At 40.5% G+C, this 26,506-nt stretch overlaps 1 protein-coding gene across 2 annotated transcripts in view; it reads left to right on the top strand.

Moving 5' to 3' along the window:
* The window catches only part of PTCHD4 (patched domain containing 4), an 81,155-nt gene extending 64,251 nt beyond the window's left edge, over positions 1-16,904 (top strand). The window contains exon 3 of one of the 2 annotated variants that reach the window (XM_056487944.1): positions 14,150-16,904. In XM_056487944.1, coding sequence (XP_056343919.1) covers positions 14,150-15,783 — 1,634 coding nt within the window. In that variant the 3' untranslated portion in view covers positions 15,784-16,904. The remainder of the gene's footprint in view (positions 1-14,149) is intronic. The other variant, XM_056487943.1, reaches the window with a different exon arrangement.
* Positions 16,905-26,506: the final 9,602 nt, after the last annotated feature.

Below are 26,506 nucleotides of genomic sequence, written 5' to 3'. Positions count from 1 at the left end.
GATAAAACTCTTGTAAGAAAAGAAATTTCACCATTCTTTGCTTTATTTTTATATTTTGCCAGAGTGTTCTGGTTTGTATTTAGCAATCTTTTAAGCTTGTACTGTGCAGTTGGAGCCTTATGAATGAAAATACCATTATAACAACCATTTATCAGCTTGAGAGATATGGACTGAAACAGTACAAATTTCTGGCTCACTTTTATAATGATAACTCATGACAATATCTAAAATCATTTTTAGTTCTTTAAAACTGAAGGGAAAGAGCAATTTGCTATGTCATCACTGGGATGAATGGGCAACATTCTCAGAAGCAATCAACTAAAATAAAATGATATATAGATTCCTGTAGGAGGCAAGCAATCTTAAAATCTCTTTCTAAAACAAAACATAACTTTGCATTCTGTCCCACACTTAAATTGCAGTGATTTACAAATATAGTTCATTTTATATTTATCTTTATTTGCCTTTCTGAGTAAATTCAGGGTACTGAGAGCACATTGTGAAGTGCTTCTCACAAAGCTTTGCTGACATAAAAGTAATAAAATGATTCCATAAGATCAGTGATTCATTGGGAACAGTCAGCACCTTGCTCCTGGCGTAGATTACAATTTTCTTTCTTCTGAACTCTACAAGCAAAACCTTCTTTGGGTAACAGACTTATGAGGCTGCTTCTTCCCAGATTTTTTACATCTCTCATTTACAAGTATCAGGCTGTTAAATGGGATCTGTGGTCTGGTTTGGGTTATCTCTGTCTTACCCCCACTGCAGTGACTGACAATGCAGCATTTTAAAGTGCATCAAAAGCTTTAAAAACCAAGGGGTTGAAGTAGTTTCATCCAGCAGTTTCCTCATTTCCCCTTTTTCTTTCACAGCTTTGGGCTTCTTATAAGTTGTAATTAGAGTTTTTAGAGGAGGGATACCTGGAGCAGTGTATCAGAGGGAAAGAGGCAGAGATCAAATCCTCCCAGTTACCATGCTGGTTTTAATGGTCAGAGAAATTAATGAATGCACACAGTAAAGGCAAGTGGGAGTGGTGGGCTCAAAGCAGCAGAGGGTTTGGTCCTAAAGCAGTGGGGACACACTGCTGTGTATGTCACCCTGTAAAGGAAAGCAGCTCCTGGCCCTGCCACCTTCCAAAGGTGCCTTCAGCCAGTGAAGACATTGCTGTAAAAAAGTGATAAACTGAGTTAGTACACTGTGATTTCTGTCATGTCCACAAAGGGATTCAGTCTATAGATCCCCCACATTTATAGATATAAACGTGGTACCTCCACAGAACTCAGAATTTCAACATCAATGTGATTTTTCGCACTTGCAGTGGCAGAACAGCATCACCCTTTGGCCACAGCCTTTACTAGAAAACAGAACAGAGCCAGGGCTGTGACTTTCTATACAATATTAAATTTTTTGCATGCTCTTTGGCATGCTTTTACTCTGTCCATGGCACTTTCCCAAGTGTAAATTAAGGTTTGTGGACACTCTGTTCTAAAGACTAGAGGAGTAGCATACCACAGTTTACATGCTTAGATTGCACCAGCTGGCCTCTGTGACAGAAAATTAACCCTAGAAATAATTAATTCATTAGAATGGATGCAGATTAGGAATCTCCAACGACCTCCATAGAGATCTATGCACAACAAAAGATTCATCAGAGAAAGCACTACTTCTCCAGACTCCTTGATGTGCTAGGAGAGCACATGTCCAAACTATTTTCATGTTCACAATTTTCCCCATCTGAAAATGTGGATATTCAAAATCATGTTGGGAAAAGGGAGGGCAGCCAGCTGACTCACTTCTCCTTGTATTCCAAGCAAAAACAACTCTCCCCAAAACAGAAGGGTGTCTCTTATATTGTTCCAAGACTATAGCTTAGCCTTAAATTTTCAGGCTGAGTTTAGCCAGACTAATAATTGAGTGAAAAGCTGAATGATCCTTCCCGTGAGATGGACTGGTCAAGGTCAGGTTCCAGATTCATTAATGAGCTGCTAAATGCTGCTAACTGGAAGAGGCTTTTTTTAAGCCCTGCACAAGCCAACCCACTCATGTTTTTGATGGCAACACTGGGCATATCAGATGGCTGTGGGAGTTTTGCCATGAAACAGAAGCTCCTCTTGTGCTTTATTTACAACCATTTCAGCAGAGTTTATGAGAAGCAGCTTGAAGGTGAGGCCATGCCCTACAAAACTGAGAAGGAGCTTTTTGGTCTAATTCCATCTCGTTGTGGAGTCCTCTGGTCAGTGATTTGGGAAGTGCATCAGAGCCATGTGGGGTAGGAGCCCCTTGTTGGTGACAGCTCTGACTCTTGGAAAGGCTGAAAAACAATGTGGGAAGGAGTCAAGGGCTCACAGGAAAAGCAGCAGTCATGTGCAATCTTGAGAACTGGGAAAGCAACATATTTTAACAATTGTCTATGAGTTTGCATGGTTTGTTTCTTCTGTGTCTTGGTCCAACACCCAAGGTGAATTTCCAAAGTAAGACATATATATTGATTGATTGATTGATTGATTGATAGATATCAGGTTTTAAGCATAGAAATAGCAATAAAAATCCTCTGCTACATGAGAACAGCAAGGTTAGTCAATGCCATGGTCTTGCTGGTGGATCCTTCTGATAGTTCAAATCTAGATAGTTTAGAGCCTGATAGATTAAAACTAGTTTTCTTTTTGCCTCGATTTGCCTGCCATAAAATTGGTGTAATACCCACAACAATCTCACAGAGGTCATGATATTTATTCATATATAGTGCATGAGGGAATCAATGCATACACTGCTGTATCATCCCACAGCAAAATAATCCATTTCTAATCACTGCTGTGCACAGGTGCCAAGGGTAAATGGGACCTAGAGCACACAGTGAAAGAGGCAAGTATTTGTATCAATTCATAGCTAGCTTTCTAAATGGTATTGCTACAATCCTGAAATAAATTTAAAACTTAAACTCCAGATTTAAGGGCTTGGAGAGCTGCACAACTTTAATTCATGCTTCTCATGCTTTTGGATTTTAATGCAGTCAGCCCCAAGAACAAAAAGGAACATAAAAGTATTCAGACTGACTCAGGCCAAAGGGTTTATCTAGCTCAGCATCCTATTTCTCATAGAAACCAATGGCAAGTGCTTTAAAAATGGGGATTTCAACAGGTCAAGCATCAAGTCATACACTCCCAAAACACTCCCCCAGGCTCCTGCTGCTCCTTGGCTCATTGACTTGTGCATCCAGATATGTGATCTCTGACTTTAATGATCTTTTTAGTGCAATTTTCCTTCATGAATGTGTGCAAGTTGTTTTAACTTGCTGAATGGTCCATGTTAGTATTGCAGGGTTTTGAACCAATTGGATGAAAAAGTAGCTGCAAGATGTGGAGCAGCAGGCAGAGCATCAATATGTTTTGCACTTTTCATTTCCCAATAGAACTGCATTTTAAGGAATTTTAAAGAAATTTAAGGAGAATTATTTTACTCCAGTCATCAGATAAGTAATTTCTTCTCCTTTGGTTCATTTTGGTTTTAACCCCTTGTCTAATGAGAGCAAACCCTTAGGTCCAGGGAAAGGCTTTTGGCTGTGAAGAGGAGTGCTGAGCACGTTTGTAACCATTTGGTAACTTGTCTGAATGAATTCTTGCATCTACAGCCTTTCCTGTCACTGCTGTCTGATAAATAATAGATATGTAACTTACACATGCTGTATTGGCAACCTGGCTAAGTGTATAGGGACACACTGGGAATATGGGAGGAGGCTGCAGAAGGTTGTTGTGGGAGCAGCTCAGCTTGTGTTTCACAGAGCAGGGCAGCAGCCACGTTGCTGCTTTGGCCACTTGGCCAATCTGTGATCTGGAGCAGCCAGATGTGAGGATGTGGGGATGTGGGGATGTGGGGATGTGAGAATATGATAGATGTGGGGATGTGAGGATGTGGGGATGTGGGGATATCAGGATGTGAGGATGTCAGGATGTGAGGATATGGGGATGTGGGGATGTGAGGATGTATGTCAGGATGTGGGGATGTCAGGATGTGGGGATGTGAGGATGTGGGGATGTGAGGATGTGGGGATGTGAGGATGTGAGGATGTGGGGATGTGAGGATGTGGGGATGTGAGGATGTGGGGATGTCAGGATGTGGGGATGTCAGGATGTGGGGATGTCAATATGTGGGGATGTGGGGATGCCAGGATGTGGGGATGTCAGGATGTAGGGATGTCAGGATGCGGGGATGTGGGGATGTGGGGATGTGGGGATGTGGGGATGTCAGGATGTGGGGATGTCAGGATGTGGGGATGCCAGGATGTGGGGATGTCAGGATGTGGGGATGTGGGGATGTGGGGATGTGGGGATGTCAGGATGTGGGGATATGGGGATGTCAGGATGTGGGGATGTGGGGATGTCAGGATGTGGGGATGTGGGGATGTGGGGATGTGGGGATGTGGAGATATCAGGATGTCACGATGTGGGGATGCCAGGATGTGGGGATGTCAGGATGTCAGGATGTGGGGATGTGGAGATATCAGGATGTGGGGATGTGGGGATGTGGGGATGTCAGGATGTGGGGATGTGGGGATGTGGGGATGTGGAGATATCAGGATGTGGGGATGTGGGGATGTGGGGATGTCAGGATGTGGGGATGCTTCCCAGCCTGAGCAGTCCCACTGGTGGGACAGCCTGAGCCAGAGCCCTGGTGCTGCAGTGATCCCAATGCTGTCCCAGGCTCGGCAAGGGCAGTGGAGCAGCCTTCCCCCACGTCCCTGTTCAGTGCAGGAATGGGGTTTTTGGGAAGGGAAAGGGAGATTTAGTACCTATTTCAAGTTGCTGAGTCAGTGCCTGTATTTCCTTCACTCCCAGCAAACAGAACAAAAGGCCAATGTCGCCTCCAGCTCTGCCTTCCCATCCCTTTCCTGAAGTAAACAAATGTCAGCAAATCCTGCACTAGCAACTGTTAAAAATATCACCCTGTCAGCAGATGGGTTCACCCCCTTTGCTCTGAAGCTCTCTCTCCTTGCAGTAAAGGTGTGCTGCTACATCTAGGTGGAAATCTGTGTCCAGGAGAGGAGCAGAGGCGTTTGCTCTGCACCACAGTGTCACCAGCTGGAGTAATTTCCAAACAGGAATTAGCAGTGTAGGAATTTGACAGGATTTGGCCTGATAACTATCAAGGTAGAGGCTAGCCCTGCTTTACTCAGCTGGAACTTGTCCCTGGGGTAGCAACTCAAAATGAGATACTTCAGCCAAGATGCAGCACTCACTCTCTCTAGTGTGCTTCAAACCAAGGTAACCCCAGCACCAGCTCCACAGTCAGTGAAAAGATGGTGCCCCATTAGATTTTGAGGCTGTATGAAAAATATTTGTAATCAGAGTGACTACATACCATTCAAAGGGAGATAAATCCCCACAAAGTTTTTCCCAGGTGATTTTCCATCTGCTCCAGGGAGGGGACGTTGGTTGTTACAAGAATAATATAAGTGGGGAAAGTGAAGAATGAACTTTTTCTTCTCATTGCTTGTTATGTCTGGAATCTTTCAGTACAGAGACTTCAGACTGTGCAGACAAATTGATCTTGTCACTGACTGGTAAAATTTTCTCCTTTCACAATTGGGTCCCACCAATGATAACATTATACACTTGCCTCATGGATAAAACTCCAGAAATTTGCCCCACTCCCTTCAAAAAGTCCTTCACCCTCTTCATTTGCTCAAACTTACAAAGCACAGGTCATTTTTGGACATGTATTCTTTCACATCTATTTACTTCTCAAACTATTTAACCATTTTTTTAAAAAAATAATCTATTATTGCTTTGCAGAAAGCAGAAAATTATGAAATCTATTGTTTCTGTGATGATTCAAGTACAGATTATTTTTGCTGGATGCCAGAACCTACACTTGATTGAAACATTTTCCTTTCTTGAGTCTCACTAGTACCTTATTCTTTTGGATGTTGCAGGATTATCACATGCAGGTGATAAAGTGTTCCAATCGGCATCACAAATCCATCCAATGCTTTTAACACAAATAAGGATATAATAAATTCATTTAAGTCTTGATCTAAATTAATTATCTTGTCTTCTATATGTCACTTAAACTCTCATCAATAAATAGCAGTTTCCATATGTGCAGCTCTTGCTTACAATGTTCATTAAAAGGCTTAAATGAGAAACAGCAAAAAGCATTTTAATTCATTGCTAAGCACAGCAGAAAACTAGCAGGATTCCAGCTTTATGCACAATTTGCAAGCCATATACATCAGCTGAAACGTAAATCTCCCTTAATGAGGTGTGCAGCCCCATTATTAATCACATTCATTGAAACATTCCCTGTGTTCAGCTCTATTTCAATGCAGGGGGGGTGCTATCTAATATTTCTGTTCCTTCAAAAAAAAGAAGAAGAGTTTCTAGGCATGAAAAATTGTAAAATTTTGTCTTAAAATGAACTAGCAAGTGAACCTTGAATACAAAGATGTGTCATTACAGTTCAGTTAGAAACATGTTTGTGTCTGGACTAGCAGATCTTTGGCTCATCTCCAGGGCTCATCCTGGGCTTCTTCCCAGGGATGCTTGTGGGAAAGCTCTGGAAAGGTCTTTTCAATAAGAAAGATCCAAAACTGGATGAGATTCAAAATCAGAGATGCCAAATTCTCGTTAGCATTAATTATTCTTAATTTGAATCAAGATCAAGGTCCCACTGTGGTGGTCTCTGTGTAAACAGGGAGAGCAGTGCTTGCCCTGAGAGCAAAGTGAGAGACAAACTGGTGCAAGATCAGGGAGGTGCCAAAGGGATGTGATGTGTAAACAAATGATCTCCATGTGATTTAGCTCAGTTCCCAGAGTTGTTTGCTTATTTTGGGCTTCTGTGTGTAGTCTGGAGCATTTATTTTGAGTTGGATAGGAAAGGGACTGTCAAGGTCTGTGGAACGAATTACCTGAAGAGAGAACATATCAGAAAGGAGACTAAGAGAACATGAACCAGCACTCTTAATCTATGATTGGTGTTAATCTAATTGATAGGTTGGTGTTTCCTGGGAGACTGGAAGGCAAGGGAGGAACTGCAGCTGTGACTGGAACATCCTCACACCATTTTCTTCCTGAACAGGCATCCACAGCTGTCGAGAAGTTGGCAGAATGTCATGGGAGCAGAGTTAGGCTGATACTGAGCTTTTCTGAATTGCAATTATGCAGCCAGCTCCAGACAGAAACAAAGGTTTGCCTCTCTCCTCACTGCTCCTCATCCTCCAACAATTGGGGGTTGCTGTCTGCCAGGCTCCACAAAAATGCCCATGAGGACACCAAGGCTTTTATGTTTTGGTCTCACTGGAAACTGCCAGAATTATTTAAAAGGCTTTCAGAAGTGCTCATGCAAGTAGAAATAAATGCAATTACTCAGAGTGCACATGAAGGAATAGTCTGTGTATTTAACAGGAGTGCCCCATGATGCACAGCTACATTTTAAATGAGGTTCATATTGTAATGGGGATACACCAAAACTTGGGATCTGGAACTATTGACATGTTCAGACCTAGGGCTAAGTGCCCATAGTGTGGCAGAAATATTCTAAGGAAATCAAAGTATCTATTATGCATAACTGAGTTTGTTGATGATATTTGTGATGAATTTAAGTGCATTTTCTGTGTTTATCAGAAGTGCTAAAATCTAGCAATAATGAAATCTCTTGTGCAGCACTGGAGATTTCCCTGTGGTCCCTGTCACTAAAGATGATGGCTCAGCTGGCTGAGGTTTTATTGCACTTAAATATTCTTTCTATAAAACTCAGCCTTTTTAATGAGACAATTTATTATGATAGAGATCTTTTACTTACAAGAAGAATTCTACCCTGAATGCTTTTCAAGACAGAAAGGTGCAGCAGGGTGTAAAACCCCTCTGTCAGCACTTCTACATAATCTGGTTAGAGCAGAAATTGTGCATGTAGTGCCCTCACAGGAAAATGGACCTAGAAAGGATTTAATTTCTCTGTTTTAATGCTTCTAAATATTATCAAATGCCACATGCCAAATGAAATAAAGAATTATAGGTTTAGTGAAAACAAAATTTCTGCAGGAGTTTCAGCAGGAGATCTTGACTGGACTTGATTTTTTGCTGCAGTTGCTGCAAGCTCTGTGACATTCAGAAGATGTAAATTCTGTGATCCCACTGAAAATTCTGTGGCTCAAGGACACACCTCCCTTTGGACAATGCATCAATCAGTGCATCACTGCCACAGTTTGACTCTCTGTCCCCAAAGTCTGAACCATCCCAGGCATTTCACTGCAGGATGAGGTCTGAGATTCTGGAGGAAGAGTAAACCAATAACCATGGTGAGAGTGTTTTAATTCCTCAGCTCCCTCATCAGACCCTCCCAGCTCCCAGTAAAGCAGCACAACAACCAAGGCAAAACTAAGTAAAGAAGAAATGGTGAACAACCCAACTATGTGAACAATTCAATTCAATTCAATTCCATCACTTCACAAGTACCTAGAGAGATGCAAAATTAAAACCATTTTTTTTCCTACCTACATTTTAGATTAGTTTGAAAAAATGTTCTCTATGTTTTCCTTCTCCTTAATCAAGCTGGGAATTACTTTACTCAGTGTTGTGGTTAGGGTCCACTTCTTAGCTGGATGCATTGTGCTGGGATTTACCTTTATGGAATGGGATCTAGATTAAGGTACACACTTCCTACTGCTGCCTAAAGTATGAACAAGCTTCAAATTTTCTTTGCCTTCTACATCAAAATCCCTAAGGATTTACTGACTCTTCATAAAGAAGCGGTTTAATAATTTTTTTCTATTGCTTCTTCCCTCGCTGAGATGCAGAGAGTCCTTGGTGACTGTGATTAATTTGCTTAATCTCTGTGCTTCAGTTTTTAAATGTAAGAGGGGATACCAATATTAATGATACTAATATTAGTGATTTAGAAGAAGAAAAAATGCATCCTACACTGCAGTGTGTTGAGATGCAAAGCTGTTCCTCTATGATAAAAGTGATGATGTGAACCTAAACTCTCTAAAATGGGGTGTATTTCAAATTAATAAACCTGGATAAGAGAGTCCAAAGACCCAGCAACCTGGTCTGGTGGAAGATGTCCCTGTCCATGGCATAGAGTTGGAATTTTGGTCTTTAATGGTCCCTTTCAACCCAAGCCATTCTATGATTCCATGATTCTGTGCTTCAATATGCTCCTGATGATCATGGTCCCTGCTATTATGGGGCATTTACTAGATAAAACCTGACAAGTTTTTCTAGGACATGAAATGCCTATTCCCCAGGGAAAAAAATAAAGGAAAAAAAAAGGTATATACTATTATTGTTTCTTTTTTATTTCCTTTGCCTTCAACCACAGTTAGAATTAAAGCATGAGAAACAGAGTTTCATGTTTGGACTCAATTTTTTATTAATTTTTATCTGTAGTATAGTGAGTACTACAGTACTTTTAGCTAACAAGATAAAAGCAAAATAAATTGAATTGTATTTTACTCGTTACAAAGTTTTTAAGACATAACTATTTAATTTTAAAAAAATCTTTATTATTTATACTTGTGGCTTAATGACTAAACACTTGTGGCCTGCACTGCAGCACTTTTTATCCAATTAAAAAAAGTACTGCTTAAAACCAAGAAAAAGCAGGAATAAGAAAGAAGCCAATGCTCCAGAACCTCCATCTTGTCCCATACCTATTACTAAATTCTAAAACCTCAGATTCCAAACTCTTCACCATGTGATAGTACACACTTTTATTCAACTGCACACCAGTAATTTTAACCCCATCACTCAAATTTAAAAGCCTTCTCTAAGATTTCAAGTCAAAAGCAGTGTTCATTTACAGACCAGTGCCAAAAACCACAAAAAGTTCAAAACTCTCAGGCTTCAAGGTTCCAGCAATAAACTTCCTGCCCACCACTATGATTTAAGAGAAAGCTGCCTCCTCATCCTCCATACACAGTGCAAGTTACATGTGTGGCTGTTAATGAAAACTGAGCACAAGACTTGGGTTTCTCAGTGCAGAAATGCTGAGCAATCTGTGCTATGGCACTTCTAAGACTTTTTTTGTTTATTTGTTTGAAATATAATGTAGACACCAAGGTTATCACCACATTGATTGCTATCACCTCTTGCAGCAAATAATCTTCTGTATGCCTTGGTGCCAAAAGAAGTGCAGAGTCACCCTGATCTTCCTTCCTAGAAAGTTTGCAAAAGCAGCCAGCAGCTCTCCTCCCAGCAGAGCCTCTGGCTCAGACTGGGGTACCAGTGGCTGTATGAGGAGTGATAAATGCACACCAAACTCCCATCCAAAGAAGCTGATTGTGGCAGAAGCAGCAGCTAAATGCTTTGGTTAAGAAAACACTGAAGATAGATTTGTTTTCATGCTTAAAAAATCTTAAGCATCTCAAGACAGAGTTAGGTATGATGGCACAAAATAAGAGACCTCAGGAATGTGAACAGAATCTGCCTCCCAGCACTGACAGGATGTGCCCAGCACCTACATTAACATTTATCAATCTGACCTTTAGACTTATGAAAAATTAAGAAGACTTTATTGCTTTCTTAGATTGTGAGTTCCAGAGTTTAACGAAGCTTAAGTAAAGAAAGAAAGTTTTGGTTTTTTCTGATATTTAATTTAATGGGGTTTGGGGTTTGTTTTCCAAATGAAACCAATGACTTATTCTCCTTCTCCATGCAGAAATGAGAAAGACTTGGTGGTTGTCCTTATTATACCTTTTTTATTTTGAATGTTGTTGAGTCCTCAGTCTATGAGGGGAAAAAATCTAACTCACTCAGTTTCTCTTTCATTTTCATGTACCAATAAGAGGCTATTTTTTGCTAGTTTTATTCTCCAGGGCATTCAGCCCATTTTCTCCAATTTTTTTAAATGTCATCTACAGCAGAGGTTTAAAACTAGGTGATTTTAAAGATTCTTTCCAAACCAAATCTTTCTATGATTCAATAAAAAAATCATGTCTCATTTCAAAACAGTGCTCCAGTCCTCCTTTTTGAAGATAGATACTTTGCTTCTTCTTTCTATTCTTCTTGGACCATCCCATCTACATTTATCCTGTGAGATGATGTCCAGTTGTTCAGAGATTGCTTTAACTTTTAATTGATTCATTTCTCCAGGTAGATTGAATTTAACTCAACCAAGTGGTCTTTAATCTCTCATTTTACTCTTTTTCTTTCTATCCCTATCCTCTTCCAAATTGCATTAAATATCTGCTCATAATTAATCTTTTGCTTCTAAATTTTAGGCAGAGAATGCATTATTTATTTTTGTCTTCTCTGTGGCCTCCCTTTCTTGCTCTCCTACCCTCACAAATAATAGAATAAAAATTTCTTATCTCCTTTCCCTTAAAAAGGCCATAGGCCATTGCCTGTCCAGTAAATAAAAAATTGCTGTACTTCATTCATGTCATGTTAGTACCAGAGAAACTTGGCAGTTTTGACCCAGAGCCAAAATCCCTCTGAACCTTCCTAGAGTTGCTCAGTGAACTTGACTCCACTGTCAGTGTTGTTGTGGCATTAGGAATGAAGCTGAAGGAGCTGAATTTTATAGAGTGCTGTCTGAATCTTGAGAACTGTCAGAAAATGTTCAGGAAGAATGGAATTGCATCCCTATTGAGAGAAAGGAATAGACCTGCTTGTCTGGGGAGAGCAACAAGGGCTGGCTGGAAAACTTGGTATCAGAGCAATGACATGGGAAAACCAGTGTCAGCAAGGGAATTGCTGCAGTGTATTCCCCAATACCTGTGCTTGTCTGATAGAACTGAAGATACTTGTAAAAGGGGAAGAACTGGAAATTTAACTTTTGCGCAATAAGAATTATAAGAAAATCAGTACCAATTTTGGTACTCAAGGTACAAAAGGGGGATCAGGGGGAACCTTCTGCCTCTGCACAACTCCCTTACAGGAGGGGACAGGTGGGGGGTGTTTGTCTCTTCTCTCAGGTAAAAAGCAATAGGACCAGAGGAAATGGTCTGGAGTTTCTTCAGAGGAGGTTTAGGTTGGATATTAGAAAAATTTTCTTCACTGTGAGGGTTGTCAAGCATTGGAACAGACTGGCCAGGGAAGTGGGGGAATCACCATCCCTGAAGATATTTTAAAGATGTGCAGATGTGGCTCTGAGGGTCATGGTTTAGTGGAGGGCTTGGCAGTGCTGGGTTAATGGCTGGACTCAAAGATCTTAAAGGTCACTCCCAACCTAAATGATTCTGTGGTTTCTGTAAATTAAGCCATGCCAGGACATGGGACCTTGAAGTGGTGATCAGCCAGCCTGGTCCACATCCTGCAGGAGAATTAAATACTTGCTGTGATCATATAAAAATTGCATTCAAGTCCCTTGATTCAGCAGATTTACTCAGCTGAAGGAGACAATCCTTTCTGCTTGATGGCCCAAAAATGACAGTGTGCAAGACAGCTGTGCCATGAGAATTTGAACAACTCACCCTAAACTTACCAGGGAATTCAAGGTCCCTCCTGAGCTGAGATGCTGGTTCATAAGAGAGCAGGATTTACACACAGGCTTTGGGCTGACTGCAAGACTTCTGTTCTGCTGTATGTTTGTTTTTCACTGGGGACACTGATCTGCAGTAGAGCAGGTAACACTCACAGAACCTGACAGTTCATGCTGTAATTTTCCTGTTTGGAATGGCTGTCAGGAGTCTGCTTTGGGCAACACAAGCAGCTGTATGAATCCAAACAATTTAAATCTGAAGACAAACTCAACATTTCATTGCACACACTTGGTTATTTGCAAATCTCCTGTTGTCATATTTCTGGCTTTGATTTGAGAAAATTTGCTTTGTGCCTGCTTTGGTTCATGCAATTCTTTTACCACAGAGAGAAAAGGTCCACAAACAGAGGCAGAAACCTCTGCAATCTACTCCTTTTTCTGCTCAGTAGTGTCTCCTTACATTGGCCAGAATTTTCTCAGGGCCAGATCCAAAGTGAAGAGAACTTTCCACTTTCTAATGCCAATTCAAATTTGTAGTTTTAATTGTTTTAATTGTTATTTGAAAGCCAAACCATTTTGGATGGGTTTTTTGAATGTTGGCTTTTCTATTTTCCCCCAAGTTGAAATTCTCTAATGGTAAAAAACCACCCAGAATATGCATGTGTATATATATATATATATATATATATATATTCTTTTCAACATGCAATTATATGAATACATATACACAATATGTAACTTTTATTTGTTAAACTTTTCCAGTAAGATCAGCTTCAGTTTTACCATTCTGTCACAAAATTTAATAGCTGTAGACTGCCTAGACTGTGACTTTGACAAGCAAAATGGAAGTAAGTCTGTATTAAATTTTAGTTTATTAAAATATTGTATCCCTAAAACACTTAAGAATGGAATACAAAGCCAGAATCTATGATGGAACACTGATTACATCTGACTTTTCTGAATGTCCTCTCACATGAGCTAAGAGAACTCCTTGTCACCAGAAGAAGCTCTGGATAGCAGAAAGAGACACAGATATAATCTTAGAAAAAAAACTCATATATTTTCTAGACAATTAATGTGGACTAATGACTCATAATTACTACCAGCATGTCAATTTTCATAGTGTGCAAACTTGTGTGCTACCATTGAGCAGTTCCAATTTCACTCAGTAGGCAGAGAATCATGACACAAATTACTCTGGTTATTTGTACTTACAGCATAATTTTTCTTTCAGCATGTACAAAGAACTGAGGTGTCCCAGTCTTGGTCACAACCACTCATTTCTCAAAATTTCACTTTAATTTCTACTCTATGGAAGAAAACATTTCTTGTATTTTTAAGTGTTTCAAATTGAATCCCTTAAACCTTCAAAGGTGTAGTAGGATGACAAAAGAAATTTTTAGAATGATCCCCAGATTTGAACCAAACTTCATGTTCTGTATTTGCAGTCTGTTTGGGAACTAATTCAATGTCCATTAAAACCAATTAGTGTCTTCATTTTTTTTTTCTGAGCATGGAGAGTCTTAGAACATCAGGGCTGTTAATTTAAGCACCTGAAGGTGAATGTGGTATTTAGCTTTAGACAGACATTTAAGACAAAAACTGGTGAAAAAAAACATAACAAAATTTAGCTGACAATATTTTTTTACTGCTGAAGGATGAAACACCTGGGGGATGATCGGATCCCCTGTGTGTCTGCACAGATACAAACTTTGTTTTCTCATTTCAGGTCATGGAACCAAGGGGGTGTTTGAGCTTCTTTCAGGATGGCGCCGGACCAGGGAGAACCTGCCCTTCAAGGACCGAGTGGCAGATGCTTACTCAGATGTCATGGTCTCCTACACCATGACAAGCTCCTTGTACTTCATAGCCTTCGGCATGGGGGCCAGCCCTTTCACCAACATCGAAGCTGTCAAAGTCTTCTGCCAGAACATGTGTGTCTCCATCCTGTTGAACTACTTCTACATCTTCTCTTTCTTTGGCTCCTGCCTGGTCTTTGCTGGCCAGCTGGAGCAGAACCGGTACCACAGCATCTTCTGCTGTAAAATCCCCTCTGCAGAATACCTGGACAGGAAACCTGTGTGGTTCCAGACCATGATGAATGACGGCCATCAGCACACTTCCCACCACGAGACCAACCCGTACCAGCACCACTTCATCCAGCATTTCCTCCGGGAGCACTACAACGAGTGGATTACCAACATCTACGTCAAGCCATTTGTGGTGATCCTGTATCTCATCTATGCCTCTTTCTCCTTTATGGGGTGCTTACAGATTAATGATGGAGCCAACATCATCAACCTTCTTGCCAGTGAGTCCCCGAGCGTCTCCTACGCCCTCATACAGCAAAAGTATTTCAGCAACTACAGCCCCGTGATAGGATTCTACATCTATGAACCTCTGGAGTACTGGAATGGTACTGTGCAAGAGGACCTGAAAACACTCAGCCAGGGCTTCAACACTGTGTCCTGGATTGAACAGTATTACCAATACCTTCGGGTGGGTAACATCAGTGCAACCAACAAAAGTGACTTTATCAGCATCCTCCAGAGCTCCTTTTTAAAAAAGCCAGAATTCCAGCACTTTAAAAATGACATCATTTTCTCCAAAGCTGGAGATGAGAACAACATAATTGCTTCTCGTTTGTACCTTGTGGCCAGGACTAGTGAAAACACACAGAGGGAAGCAGTGGAATTGCTGGAGAAGCTGAGGCCACTTTCTCTTATACAGAGCATCAAGTTCATTGTGTTCAACCCTACTTTTGTTTTCATGGACCACTATGGTTTATCAGTAACTATGCCTGTCCTGATTTCTGGTTTTGGCATCCTGCTGGTGTTAATACTGACCTTTTTCCTGGTTATCCACCCTCTGGGAAATTTCTGGTTAATTCTCAGCGTCACCTCAATAGAGCTGGGTGTCCTTGGCTTGATGACCTTATGGAATGTAGACATGGATTGCATTTCTATACTGTGCCTTATCTACACTTTGAATTTTGCCATAGATCACTGTGCACCCCTGCTTTATACATTTGTATTAGCTACTGAGCACACCCGGACTCAGTGTATAAAGAACTCCCTCCAAGAGCATGGGACAGCCATTTTGCAGAACGTTTCTTCCTTTCTTATTGGGTTGGTCCCCCTTCTCTTTGTGCCTTCAAACTTGACCTTCACACTGTTCAAATGCTTGCTGCTTGCCGGCAGTTGCACACTTCTGCACTGTTTTGTTATTTTGCCAGTCTTTCTAACCTTTTTCCCACCTTCCAAAAAGCACCACAAGAAAAAGAAACGGGCCAAAAGGAAGGAACGAGAAGAGATCGAATGCATAGAGATTCAGGAGAATCCTGATCATGTTACAGCAGTCTGAAAGGCTTAGAAAAATATAATAGTATATTCTCTTTTTAAAAAAGCGTTGCACAGAGATGCAGGGAAGATAGAGCAAAGATCTCAGCTGCTTGTGCTGGCCAGGTCTGACAAGGCAAAGGAAGATCAAGAAGGGGTATTCATGACACCTCAAGGTGCAAACTTTTTTTAACAAAAATAATGAAAGTGAAATAATTACAAATGTTTCCTTTGAATCCTCATTCTCCACCAGGGAAGGGTCTGTTGGTCATTAAGTGTTCCTGAGTCTCAAACTGTAGCTCTAATGGGAATTGCTTATTATGTCATATGTAGGACTAAAACTAAGGTGAAAAAAAAAGAGTTACCATTAAGTAAACAGTAGGGGAAAAGGCAGATTTGCTTGAAAAATTGTCCATGGAAGAAAACTAAACAATATTTCGAAAGAGAAAAGGTTACAAGACCAAGAGAAATTGAAAATGCCATGGTAATTTTTTATTTTCTTGAGCAAGTTAGTTAAGATGAAACCTATGCACTTGGGAAGTAAATGTTTAAAACTATCTAAGCCAAAGTACTTCCCAAATCCAGTATATCTTGTATATCTGTAACACCACAATTAGAGCAGTATTGCAAATATGGCAAAGGGATAGAGGTACTATTTATAAATGAAAATAAATAATCATAGCCATTTGGAAATCTAACATTTAGTTCCTTTAAATGTGATATATCACTGTTTTCCCAGGAGGACACAGCTGGTAGTTAATACCACACACATATTTTGGTATTTATGAATTTTGAATTTCCCCTTGAATTAACAGATCTCACAAAACTAACCCAGGCCATGGTCACTGCAGCACTGTTTGCAGTTCCTGCAGTGTAGCACTTCTGAATCCTAATTTATCAGTGTTGACATCAAATACTGAATATTAATCAAGCAGGAGCTGGAAAGGCAATGATGGATTGCATTTCACAGGCACAATGTAACCATGTAGCAGCTGAGTCAGCTCTGGAGCACCTGCACAGTATTATCATTGTATATTTGGTCCAAGGGATGAAGGGATATGTTTGCTGGTCCCTGCAATATGCTGCAGGAAGTGGGATTTTCCCCTTCTTTAAGCAAAACATTATTCAAAAAACTTGCCGCACTCTAAAAAAAAAAAAAACAACCCTTGTAAAGGTTTGCATGGGGCCAGATCAACCCCCAGTTGTGAAAAGACAGATTGGTCCCCTGTGGGAAGGGGAGGGGAGGGTGAAATGTCTTTTTTTACTGTTATTATTGTTCCTAAATATTTGAGTGTTGATCATCCGCAACATAAAGCTTTGTTATGGCAGTTGAAATTTCAGAGGAGAGTGCAGTAAATCCTGAGTTACTGTGTGGCACTAGGAATTGTATTGTAAAGGACTATGAGTGACTTTCTCTGCTTTGTAAACTATCCAGCTTAGTAGCCCAAGGGAAGGGATGAGCACAGATCCAGCCATTTCAGTTTGCTCTTGGCCCAGTTCTGCACTGGAGCTTCTTGCCATGTCGATCTCTCCTTTCAGTATTTTAAAAGGGCTTGCTTCCTACTTTCTGGAATATGGTATAGCATCACCTCCATGAGCAATGTCTTCCTGAACCTATAGTATCCATGAGGACACTATGTAAAGATATCACTATATGAAGTGTCTTTGTCTACTTTGTATTACTTGTGGGTACCTTTAAAAGATAATCTGGAAGCTGTTTGCCTTCCAAAATGTGTATACATGTCTATCTGTGGCTGATAACTCAGTCTCAAACCTGCAGAGTTTGCTGACAAGGGTGTGTACATATGTTTTACTAAAAAGCTCTCTGCAAGATGTTAATTCTTTGATGTCTCACCTCTTCCTACTGTTTCATGGTTAGGGAGAGCCAGAAAAAAAATCATCTGCAGTACAAAAAAAAAAAAAAAGCCATTTGAATGCCAGTTCTAATATCCATGAGCTGCTTCTGTTTCCAAGGAATGCAATTGCACCTCTTATCTATATTTTCCGTACTTTGCCATTATCATCTGCCAAAAATGACCTCTGTGTTTTAAGAGTGGTCAAAGCTCTTGATTGTTTGAGGAAACTTTTGAGTGCAACATGTCTTAGAGAGAGAGAAACTTTCTAGACAGGCAAAACTTCCAAAATTTGAATCTAAACTTCAGGGGTAGCTAGATCAAGGTGACTGGTTTGACCCAAGATACTCAAGGGCTAGACACAGAACTGAGATCTAGATAGTTCAGTAAGGTTTAGAAGCAGGGGATGTTCTACTGTTGGGTTATAGCTCAGATGTGTCTCTAGCTGGGAAGTTTTTACTGACCTTGATTTGCATCTTGATGACATTGTGCAATACCCACCCTCTCTTGGACAGTCCATTGTGAATGCCAAACTTCCCAAGCCTCTTTTTAGATTTCCTCCACTGCCCACACAAAGCCTGGATTGTTGCAGCACTGTGACCCTTGGTTATCACTTCTGGAGGTATCACCTGGGCAATTCCTGGTCTTCTCTTGTTCTGCCCAGATGTACCCCAGGGGTGTCTGTCATGCACTGTGTTGGGGGAAATTGCACTTTCCAAAGCCATCAAAGCCAGGATTCACCTCATCTAACTTCAGATATTAGCAGTGTAGTATTTATCTAGGAACTTCCTCTATGGCCATAAGAGAGTGACAGACATTTCTGACCCATTTTACAGTTGATACTAGGAGTAAATGAATCACTTTTTTTAAATGCAGATTTCTGTCCATCAGTGATCAAGGAAGCTCAGAAATACATCCAAACACAGACATCAGCAATGCAGACTCATCCAGGCTTGGGGAGATTAACCCCACTTAAAATGACAAAATATCAAGAGAAAATATTATAAACATGCCTCCCAAGCTGCAATTTTAGGGTTAAGTCCCAGGAATAACTCAGCCCAAATTTTATGTTTTGCTTATGAAGTTTTATGCACAACAGATTGTTTAAAAACTGGAATTCCCATAGCAGAGAATAGTAAGCCAAAACATCACAAAATGTCAAAATTAAAGGTTGCCTCACACAAATGAACCAGAATTTGATGAGGTGTCAAACCAGCTCCTCTCAGTGTCATGCATGTGTAGCACTTGTTTAACAGGCACCAAATATTGATCACACACTGGGATTAAGAGTTTTTATTTCGCTGTTAATGCAGGAGTGAAGCAGAAAACAAACCACATCTTGCATTAATGTAATTTTTTTCCTTTTTTCAACCAATTTCCACATCCACCAAAAAAGACCAGTGAAGCCTTTGCTTCTGCAGATACATCAGTCTCTGTGGAACAAGGAAAACTGGAATAATTTTGGGATGGAGAGTTCATATTTTTTAATTCTTTCTACTTGTTTTTACTTTTTTCCTTTCAATTCTTTTCAGTACATTATACCCTTTTCTACAGCACCTTTTCAGCTTACCTGAAGCTGCATAAGCACCTGTGAAGAAGGCACATAGCTCATGCCAAGCAATTTGACACTCTGATAACATGGTGTATACCTGATCTTCATTGCACACCTTTTTCCATAAATCCCCTGCAATACTGTGTATATTCCTTTAATGTCTGATTTTACATATGGTCTAGATAATCTTCCAAGAACCCTGTGTGCATCTCCTGCTTGGTTTGGTTTCATTCCCTCAGAGCATATTGCTTTGAATTCATTGTTGAGATAACTCTGTTGAAGCCAACAGATTTATTGCCATGATATATTTGACTTTGCATGTTTTCTATCTGGTGAGAAGTGATACCATGACAAATGGGCCTCTTACCTTGCTGGTGTGCTTGCTGAACAATATATCTGTCTATGCTCTATAGCCATAGTTGCATGCTGCACTTGGGGGCTGCAGTGAAGGTCTAGCTCTTCACACTTTGCTCTGTGGGCTATTTTAACCTTAATCTAATCTTCTGTCTTTTATTTTATTTTTTATTTTTTTTACTAGAATTAAGTCTTCACCTCTGTAGTCCAGTACTTGATGTAGGTTTAAATTATTTTTTTGGAAGAAATTCTTTACTGTGAGAGTAGGAAGGTCCTGGCACAGGTTGCCCAGAGAAGCTGTGGCTGCCCCATCCCTGGCTGTATCCCAGGCTGGACAGGGCTTGGAGCAGTGCAAAGTGTGCTGCCCATTGCAGGTGGAATTGGATGGTCTTTAAGGTCCCTTCCAACTTAAATCATTCTATGTTTCATAAGTTTGTTGCCTAACAAACAATGCACTCTTTAAGGTCAAGGTAAATGTGGATGCATGATACCTTGCATGCATAATTTAAGGAGATTATTTTCAGGGTTATCATTCTCAAATTTTTACTTCAAACAATTCCCATTTAGAATGCAACCTGCCACATGTTAATGTGTATTCAAGTTCCTTGAACAACTCTAGTTTTGAAATTTTCTCTGATGGGAAGGAAAAGAACCAGGGGGGAAGGAAGAATATGCAGTTAAGTGGTTGTGTAATCAGTGTTCTTTTTTTCCCCAAAGGCTTTCACTGCTCTACTCCTAATTAAGTCACACTGAGTAGTAACTCCAGCATAATTAAGATTTATTTCAACGTAGTTATTCCATATTTCACTATGACAAGAGCTTGGCTTATTGTCTTTATGCAAGTACCACACTAAGTCTCTGATTAATTTTTCAGTAATTATAAACTTTAATAAGTTATTTTTCATTGCAACACTTGGTTTTTGAGTACTTCAAGCTCCCATTTGATCTCCTAGGAAACGCTGCAAGGAAGCAAAGTTAGGCAGTCAGTGAGCAAGGGATGTGTTGCAGTGTTGGGAAAATGGAATTCTTCACAAAGAGGCAGCACCTCCTCCAACGAGGCTTTAAACAAATAATGATACTCAGGATATCTGAGGAAATTAAGGTGAAGCATGTTTGGAGTGCAACCAAATTATTATAGACAGATAAAGCTTTGATTCTTCTTTCAGAACCTCTTAGGTGTTTAACAGGAAAGGAAACTGCATGTGGAACACACCTCATCCATCACCTAAAATGATTCTTTTCACCCTAGTCTTGCTTAACAATGTCACACACCAAGTTAGAACATGTTGTTTGACCTCAAGGTCAAACAAGGGAGGGATTCCAGGTTTGTTTCACAAACCTTGGGGAGGAGATTCAGAGCTCCCTCCTTACCTGCAGAGCTGTGTGTGGGTGAGAACCCAGTACAGGTATTCATTGCCCCACTTGTTCTCTCTCTGCCTCATCAGCAGCAGCACCATGAACCCCTGGTACCAACCCCATGCTGAGTGCAGGAATTCATCATTTCCCCAGGAGTAACCTGGAATTTGTGCCCACAGCAGCTCTCAGGCTGACACAAGCTGATACACCTCTGACCAAGAAGACTTTAGAGGTGTTTAGAGATTTTTAGAGGTGTTCTTTGAGAGATTCCCACTTCTCACTACAGAGCCCCACACAACACCTCACCTGCCCAACACTGGAGAGGTGTAAATTCTTCTTCTGATATGGCAGTCAGGTAAAAGAATTTTTTTGAAGCTTTTCTTTTTAATCCTATTGGCTTTTCCCAATATTTTTTCTCCTCAACCCTTTCTCAATCTCTTTCTACCTCCTTCATGGTTTAAAAGCAAAGGATCCAATGTGAAACTTGGATGCTCATCCTACTCATAGCCAGGCAAAACACCATTAACCAAAAATTTGAAGTGGGTTATGGATGTTCAGGTCAGACACAAGGATCTGGCTTTCTTGCCCACACAGGCAGTCAAAGCCCTGCTGAAAACAAGTAAATGTGAAGTGGTTCATCTTTCCTTTGTTTCTTCTCTGACATACCAGTGTGTCCACAACACTCTCCTCATTTTTTTCCTGCTTCCTCATTAAAACAGAATTTCTCTTTCCCACTCCCTGAGGCTATCTTCTTTTTGCAGCTCAACTTATTTTGTACTTTATTCTTCTCTGTGTGCTCTCAACCTCTTCAAAATTTTCCTATTTATTTTTGAAAATTCTGAGAGCATAACTCTGTTGAAATAAATGGAAGATGTTTCTATGCTTCAAAGTGCAGCCTGTGGTACAGACCTAACTAATTTATAACAAAGTCCAAATAGCAAAATACTTTCTTCAGACAGAAAAATGTCTGTAAGGAAACTCAGAAAAAAAAATAAGCCTAAATTTCCATTTTTATGAGGTTTTTATCTCATAAACTTTTACTTTTGAACCCTTTACTTTAGGCATTTATTTTTCAGCACACTTTTATGTCAGAAATGCCTAGTTTTTCCCTGCTTTTCTTTCTCAGCAACAAAAATATATGGACATTTCTTCATGCCCTGTAAAAAAATTATTGCCCCTGCTTGGAGCAACTTTTTTTGTCAAATTTCTGCCCAGACCACATTTTCTGGGCTTAATGGTACAATCCTCTGGAAACAAGTATTCTAGTGGAAATGTTTATATATTCTTAACTACAGAACAATGATTGGCACCTCAACATTGTCCTGCTTGATTCCAACCCCTCTGCATCAGCCTGCTGGATGCTCCAGGCATTATTCCTTACAGGGATTGGGAATCATCTCCTTCACCATGTGAATATCAGCACACCAGAGGCTACCCTGCTTGCATAGCCAGAATCATGAACAGATCAGCCCAGCTTTTGCTGGAGAAGGGAAATATCCCAGAGTAAGGCAGTGTGGCAGCCCTCTACTCTGAGATTGCTTCTGTGTGTTGGATATTGCACTGAGTTCCTCTGTAAAGGACAAGAAGCATTATTTTTCTTTCCATAAGCTGTCTGAGAGTAGGACACAAAATATTTTAGATTTAGTCATGGATAGACATTTTTTACATGGGAATTTGAATGGAGATGTCAATCAAATACAGTAAAAGTCTCCATGAATAGAGAAATCTGAGTCTGCAACAACTTGCAATTCTGACTTGATACTTCTCTGATCTTATTTTCTTTCATCAATAAGGACTGAACTTTTTTCCCACTTATCACATTGAAGATAATCCCTGACCTACAAAAACATTCTGTCTGCCAGAAGCAGACATCCTCTTGCAGGAAATCCCATTGGTTTCAGCTCCATGTCAAGGGAGATTTTGCAGGATTTGGACAGCAGTGGTTAGGATGTACCTCCCCAGGCACAAGCCCTCATTCCCAACATGCAGACCCAAATACCAAGTGTGTAGGATTAGTGGGATGTGTGATTTTACCTCTAAAGAAAAAGAAGGGCTCATTGTAAAATTCAGTTTTAAATTCACCATGAGGTGGAAAAGCAAAGAGTGGACAAGGACTCAGCCTTGCTATTATTGTACCTGTGTGAGAATTTCAGAGAGGGCTCATCCAGCTGATAAAGCTTAAACAGGGACAGTAGCATGCCCTGAACAGGAATTTGTTCTCTCCTCACTACCTCAGAAAGACACACTGCTCCTGAACAGCATCATGGAGCCTGTCCTAAGTCCTGGCTATGATAAAGTTGAAGCACAGAACTCCCACCAGGTGATTCCAGGTTTTGTGATGATACAGGTATTGGAATTTAATCTTTAAAACTATTAAATATCCAGAGAAGTCCCTGGCACAGTTTTTCTCCAGAAAACCAGCTCCCTCCTCAGCAATTCCTGGCACAGTCTGAGTGCTGGCACTGCCCAGGGACAATTCCCACCAGACAATTTAGTTACAGTCACCAATTTTTAGACTACAGGACTGTTTTATAGTATGGACACAGACAGACCACATCATCCTCCTTCAGGGCTGCAGAGCAATCCTGGCATTGCTTGATTTACTCTCAAACTTATAACTTTAGACAGCAGTTCAGCCTATGTTTATAGTGGTATTTTACATCTGAAGATCTTCATCTGGCAAAGTACTCAAGTAAATGATTTAGTTTAATCAAATTCTAAAGTCTCATGGACTGGGACATCTTTGAATTTAAGCAAGTGTTTAAATACTGAGCTGAATAAGGATGCACTTATCTCTGTGTTTCAAGTTAAATAGGAGCTTTGCAGAAATAGAGGCCCTTTTTCCCATAAAAGAAAAGGCTCTTTTTGCCATAACATACTAAATTCTACAATTATAGTAGCAATTTCACAATATGTAGAAAAACCGTGCCAAGCACATATATTTTTCAGGGTTTCAATTTCCCTGATGTAAGACATCTCAGGGATATTTTAGTGATTTGTTACAGTCATAGAACAGCTCAGGCAAGAACAAAGCCTTGCTGAGCACTTTTTTCTGGAAAAAAAAGTAGCAAGATATTTGACTCAGAATGAGAATACAGTATCTTGTGATGTTAAAGCTCATTTCTAAAAGAAAAAAATGAAACTTTTCATTTAATGTAATTCATTATTTCTTTCAAGTGACACACTAGGGAAGTGTTGGATATGCCTCTACTATGAGTAAGACAGGAATTGCTCAATGAAGTCAAATTCAGCTTTGCCAATAAAAAAGATAATAACACCCACCATCAAAAAAAAATGCAGGCTTTGTGCAGAGTGTAAAATTTGTCATGGCATCATCTGTAGCTTTTTAATTAAATTAAATATGAATGGTGACATAAATAGGACAGAAGTAGAGAATCACATGTCCTGGGGCTGCATCTGGTAAGGGACACATATGCACTGGGAAGAGAAATCAAGTCCCCAGTTGTGCAAAAACAAATGGAACTGCCAAGCCATAAGCATGGTGAATAATCCCACTGGCTTCAGTGGAACCATCAGGATGCACATAAAGATATTCACATAAGACTTTGCCAGTCTGAGGACTGGGCTAAACTGATATTCTAATCTGAAAAGGAAACACAAAATCTTAAGCCAGACATTTCCTCAAAATCCTTAGAAAGGTTGGGTGTAACTAATCTCTGTCTCTTCCAAGAGCAATGCTTTTTGAAAAACTTTGCCTGAAAACATAAAGTCAATATGTACTAATAAGTAGTTATAAGTTATATACTATTAATAAGTAGTAATAAGTACTAATAAGGCTCTATAAGTATTTATGAGTCTAATGAAAAATGTGAATTAAGTCTTCCCCTGGGATGCCTGTAGACAATAACTTGTGGTATTGGAGCAGATGGAAAGGAACATGCAAAAATCAGATATTAGAGGTGTGTCCTCCCAGAGAAACAGGCACTGCAATTCCTTGAGGCCAGGTGGATATTTCAGGATGAGGGTCCTTGCACGAGGCTGGCAGCAGCTGCCAGAGCTGGGAATAGCCTGGGACCAGTCTGGGATAACCAGGTCATAAACTCGAAGGCACATGCATAAAATGGGGTCAGGCTGATGCCTCTGAGGCATCTCTGCTCATTGTAACTGCAGTGAAAACGCTGAGAAGCAGCTTTGGGGTGAAGGGCAGTGACCAGTTTGACTGTTCTCTTTGTTTGCTGGGGATTAGGAGCTCCATGAGGACAGCTCAGTGACTGCAGCAGCACAAACAAGGCAGCTGTGAGCAGCCAGGAGTTACTGAAACAGGGGTTGAATTAGGCAGGTTCTGTATGGAAAATGCAGGTCATTTTATTCCATTACTTATTTCCATTTGCCCCTTCTTTTGATAAAATGCTTGCTTTTTTTTTTTTTTTTTTTTTTTTTTTTTTTAAGGCCATAATGGTCAGATTTTCTACCTCCCTTTAAGTTGCAGAATTTGCTTAACCTTTTTTTTTCTTGGTAGGAATTTAGATTAGATGTTTAATTACTGGGATTTCTCAGGTGTAGGCAACTTTACTATGCTATGGATAAACAGCATAAGTCAATATTGATTTTCCTCCCTTGTAAAGCTCCCTTGTTGCTGAAAATTGTTAACATTTTTCAAGATTCAACCATGACCATATTTGTATACCAGCCTTTTACTGAGTTTGAAATTCTATACCAAATATTTATGTCTTTTAAAGACTGAGATCTTCAATAAAATATGTTACTCTTAAATATTAGAATTTCCCCTTCTTCAATAGAAAGATATTCAGTATAAATCCATATTGCAGTACCATTTTGTCAGGTGCCCATTGTCTTACATTTATATTTAGAGGAAATGAACAGGGGTTTTTTAAGAGCAAATGTTTGGAGCTAAGACCTTGGGCAGCAGCAGGGACTGGCACCTCCATTCTCCCAGGAGGTGCAGGGCATTTCAGGACCTGGGAAGAGTGGGTCAGAGCCAGGGAATTGGCAGCCCTGAGCTGGCATATGGTCCCTCACTGATTATCTGCAGATAGGCAATTTACAGGTGCCCTGAAGCTGTGTGAAATGCAACCAAATGTTTTGATCTCCCAGACAGAGCTGGCTACAGAACAGGAGCCAGTTCCATTCCTCCAACCCTGCTGCCAGTGGATCCTTTCTCACCAAGATTCCTCCTGCTTCCTCCTTCAGCCTTCTCCCCTCTCCTCACAACCCTGGCAGCTCCCACAGTGGCAGAGTTGGAATTTCAGGCCCTTCCAGTGCAAAGGCACGGGGCAATCCCTCCCAGGATTTCTTGAGCATCTCTGGGAAGACCAAGGGGTCTGCCCACAGTGCACCCAGGGCTGCCCATGGCTCAGAGATCTGCCCCTGCCTCTGAGCTGCCTCTTCTCTTGCTCTTGATGGTGCAGGCTCCAGCAGGAGCATCCCTGGAGTTCACAGTGAGCTTCTAAGGACACATTAAATCATCCACACATTCCATCACATTCCTCCATCCATGCAAATGGGAATATTTGGTCTTTGTCTTCAAGTGCCTGCATCCCAAACTCCTGGTCTGTGTCACCCCATCCAGAGGGAATGTACTGGGCTAAGATTATGTGCCTGGTCTTTTCAAATGAAAACAGGCAGAAAACACAACACAGCAATTTTCACCT

The sequence above is a fragment of the Oenanthe melanoleuca genome, chromosome 3, assembly GCF_029582105.1.
Source record: "Oenanthe melanoleuca isolate GR-GAL-2019-014 chromosome 3, OMel1.0, whole genome shotgun sequence".
NCBI lineage: Eukaryota > Metazoa > Chordata > Aves > Passeriformes > Muscicapidae > Oenanthe > Oenanthe melanoleuca.
The sequence above is the reverse complement of the archived record's forward strand: the minus strand, read 5'-3'. Positions and strand labels throughout refer to the sequence as shown.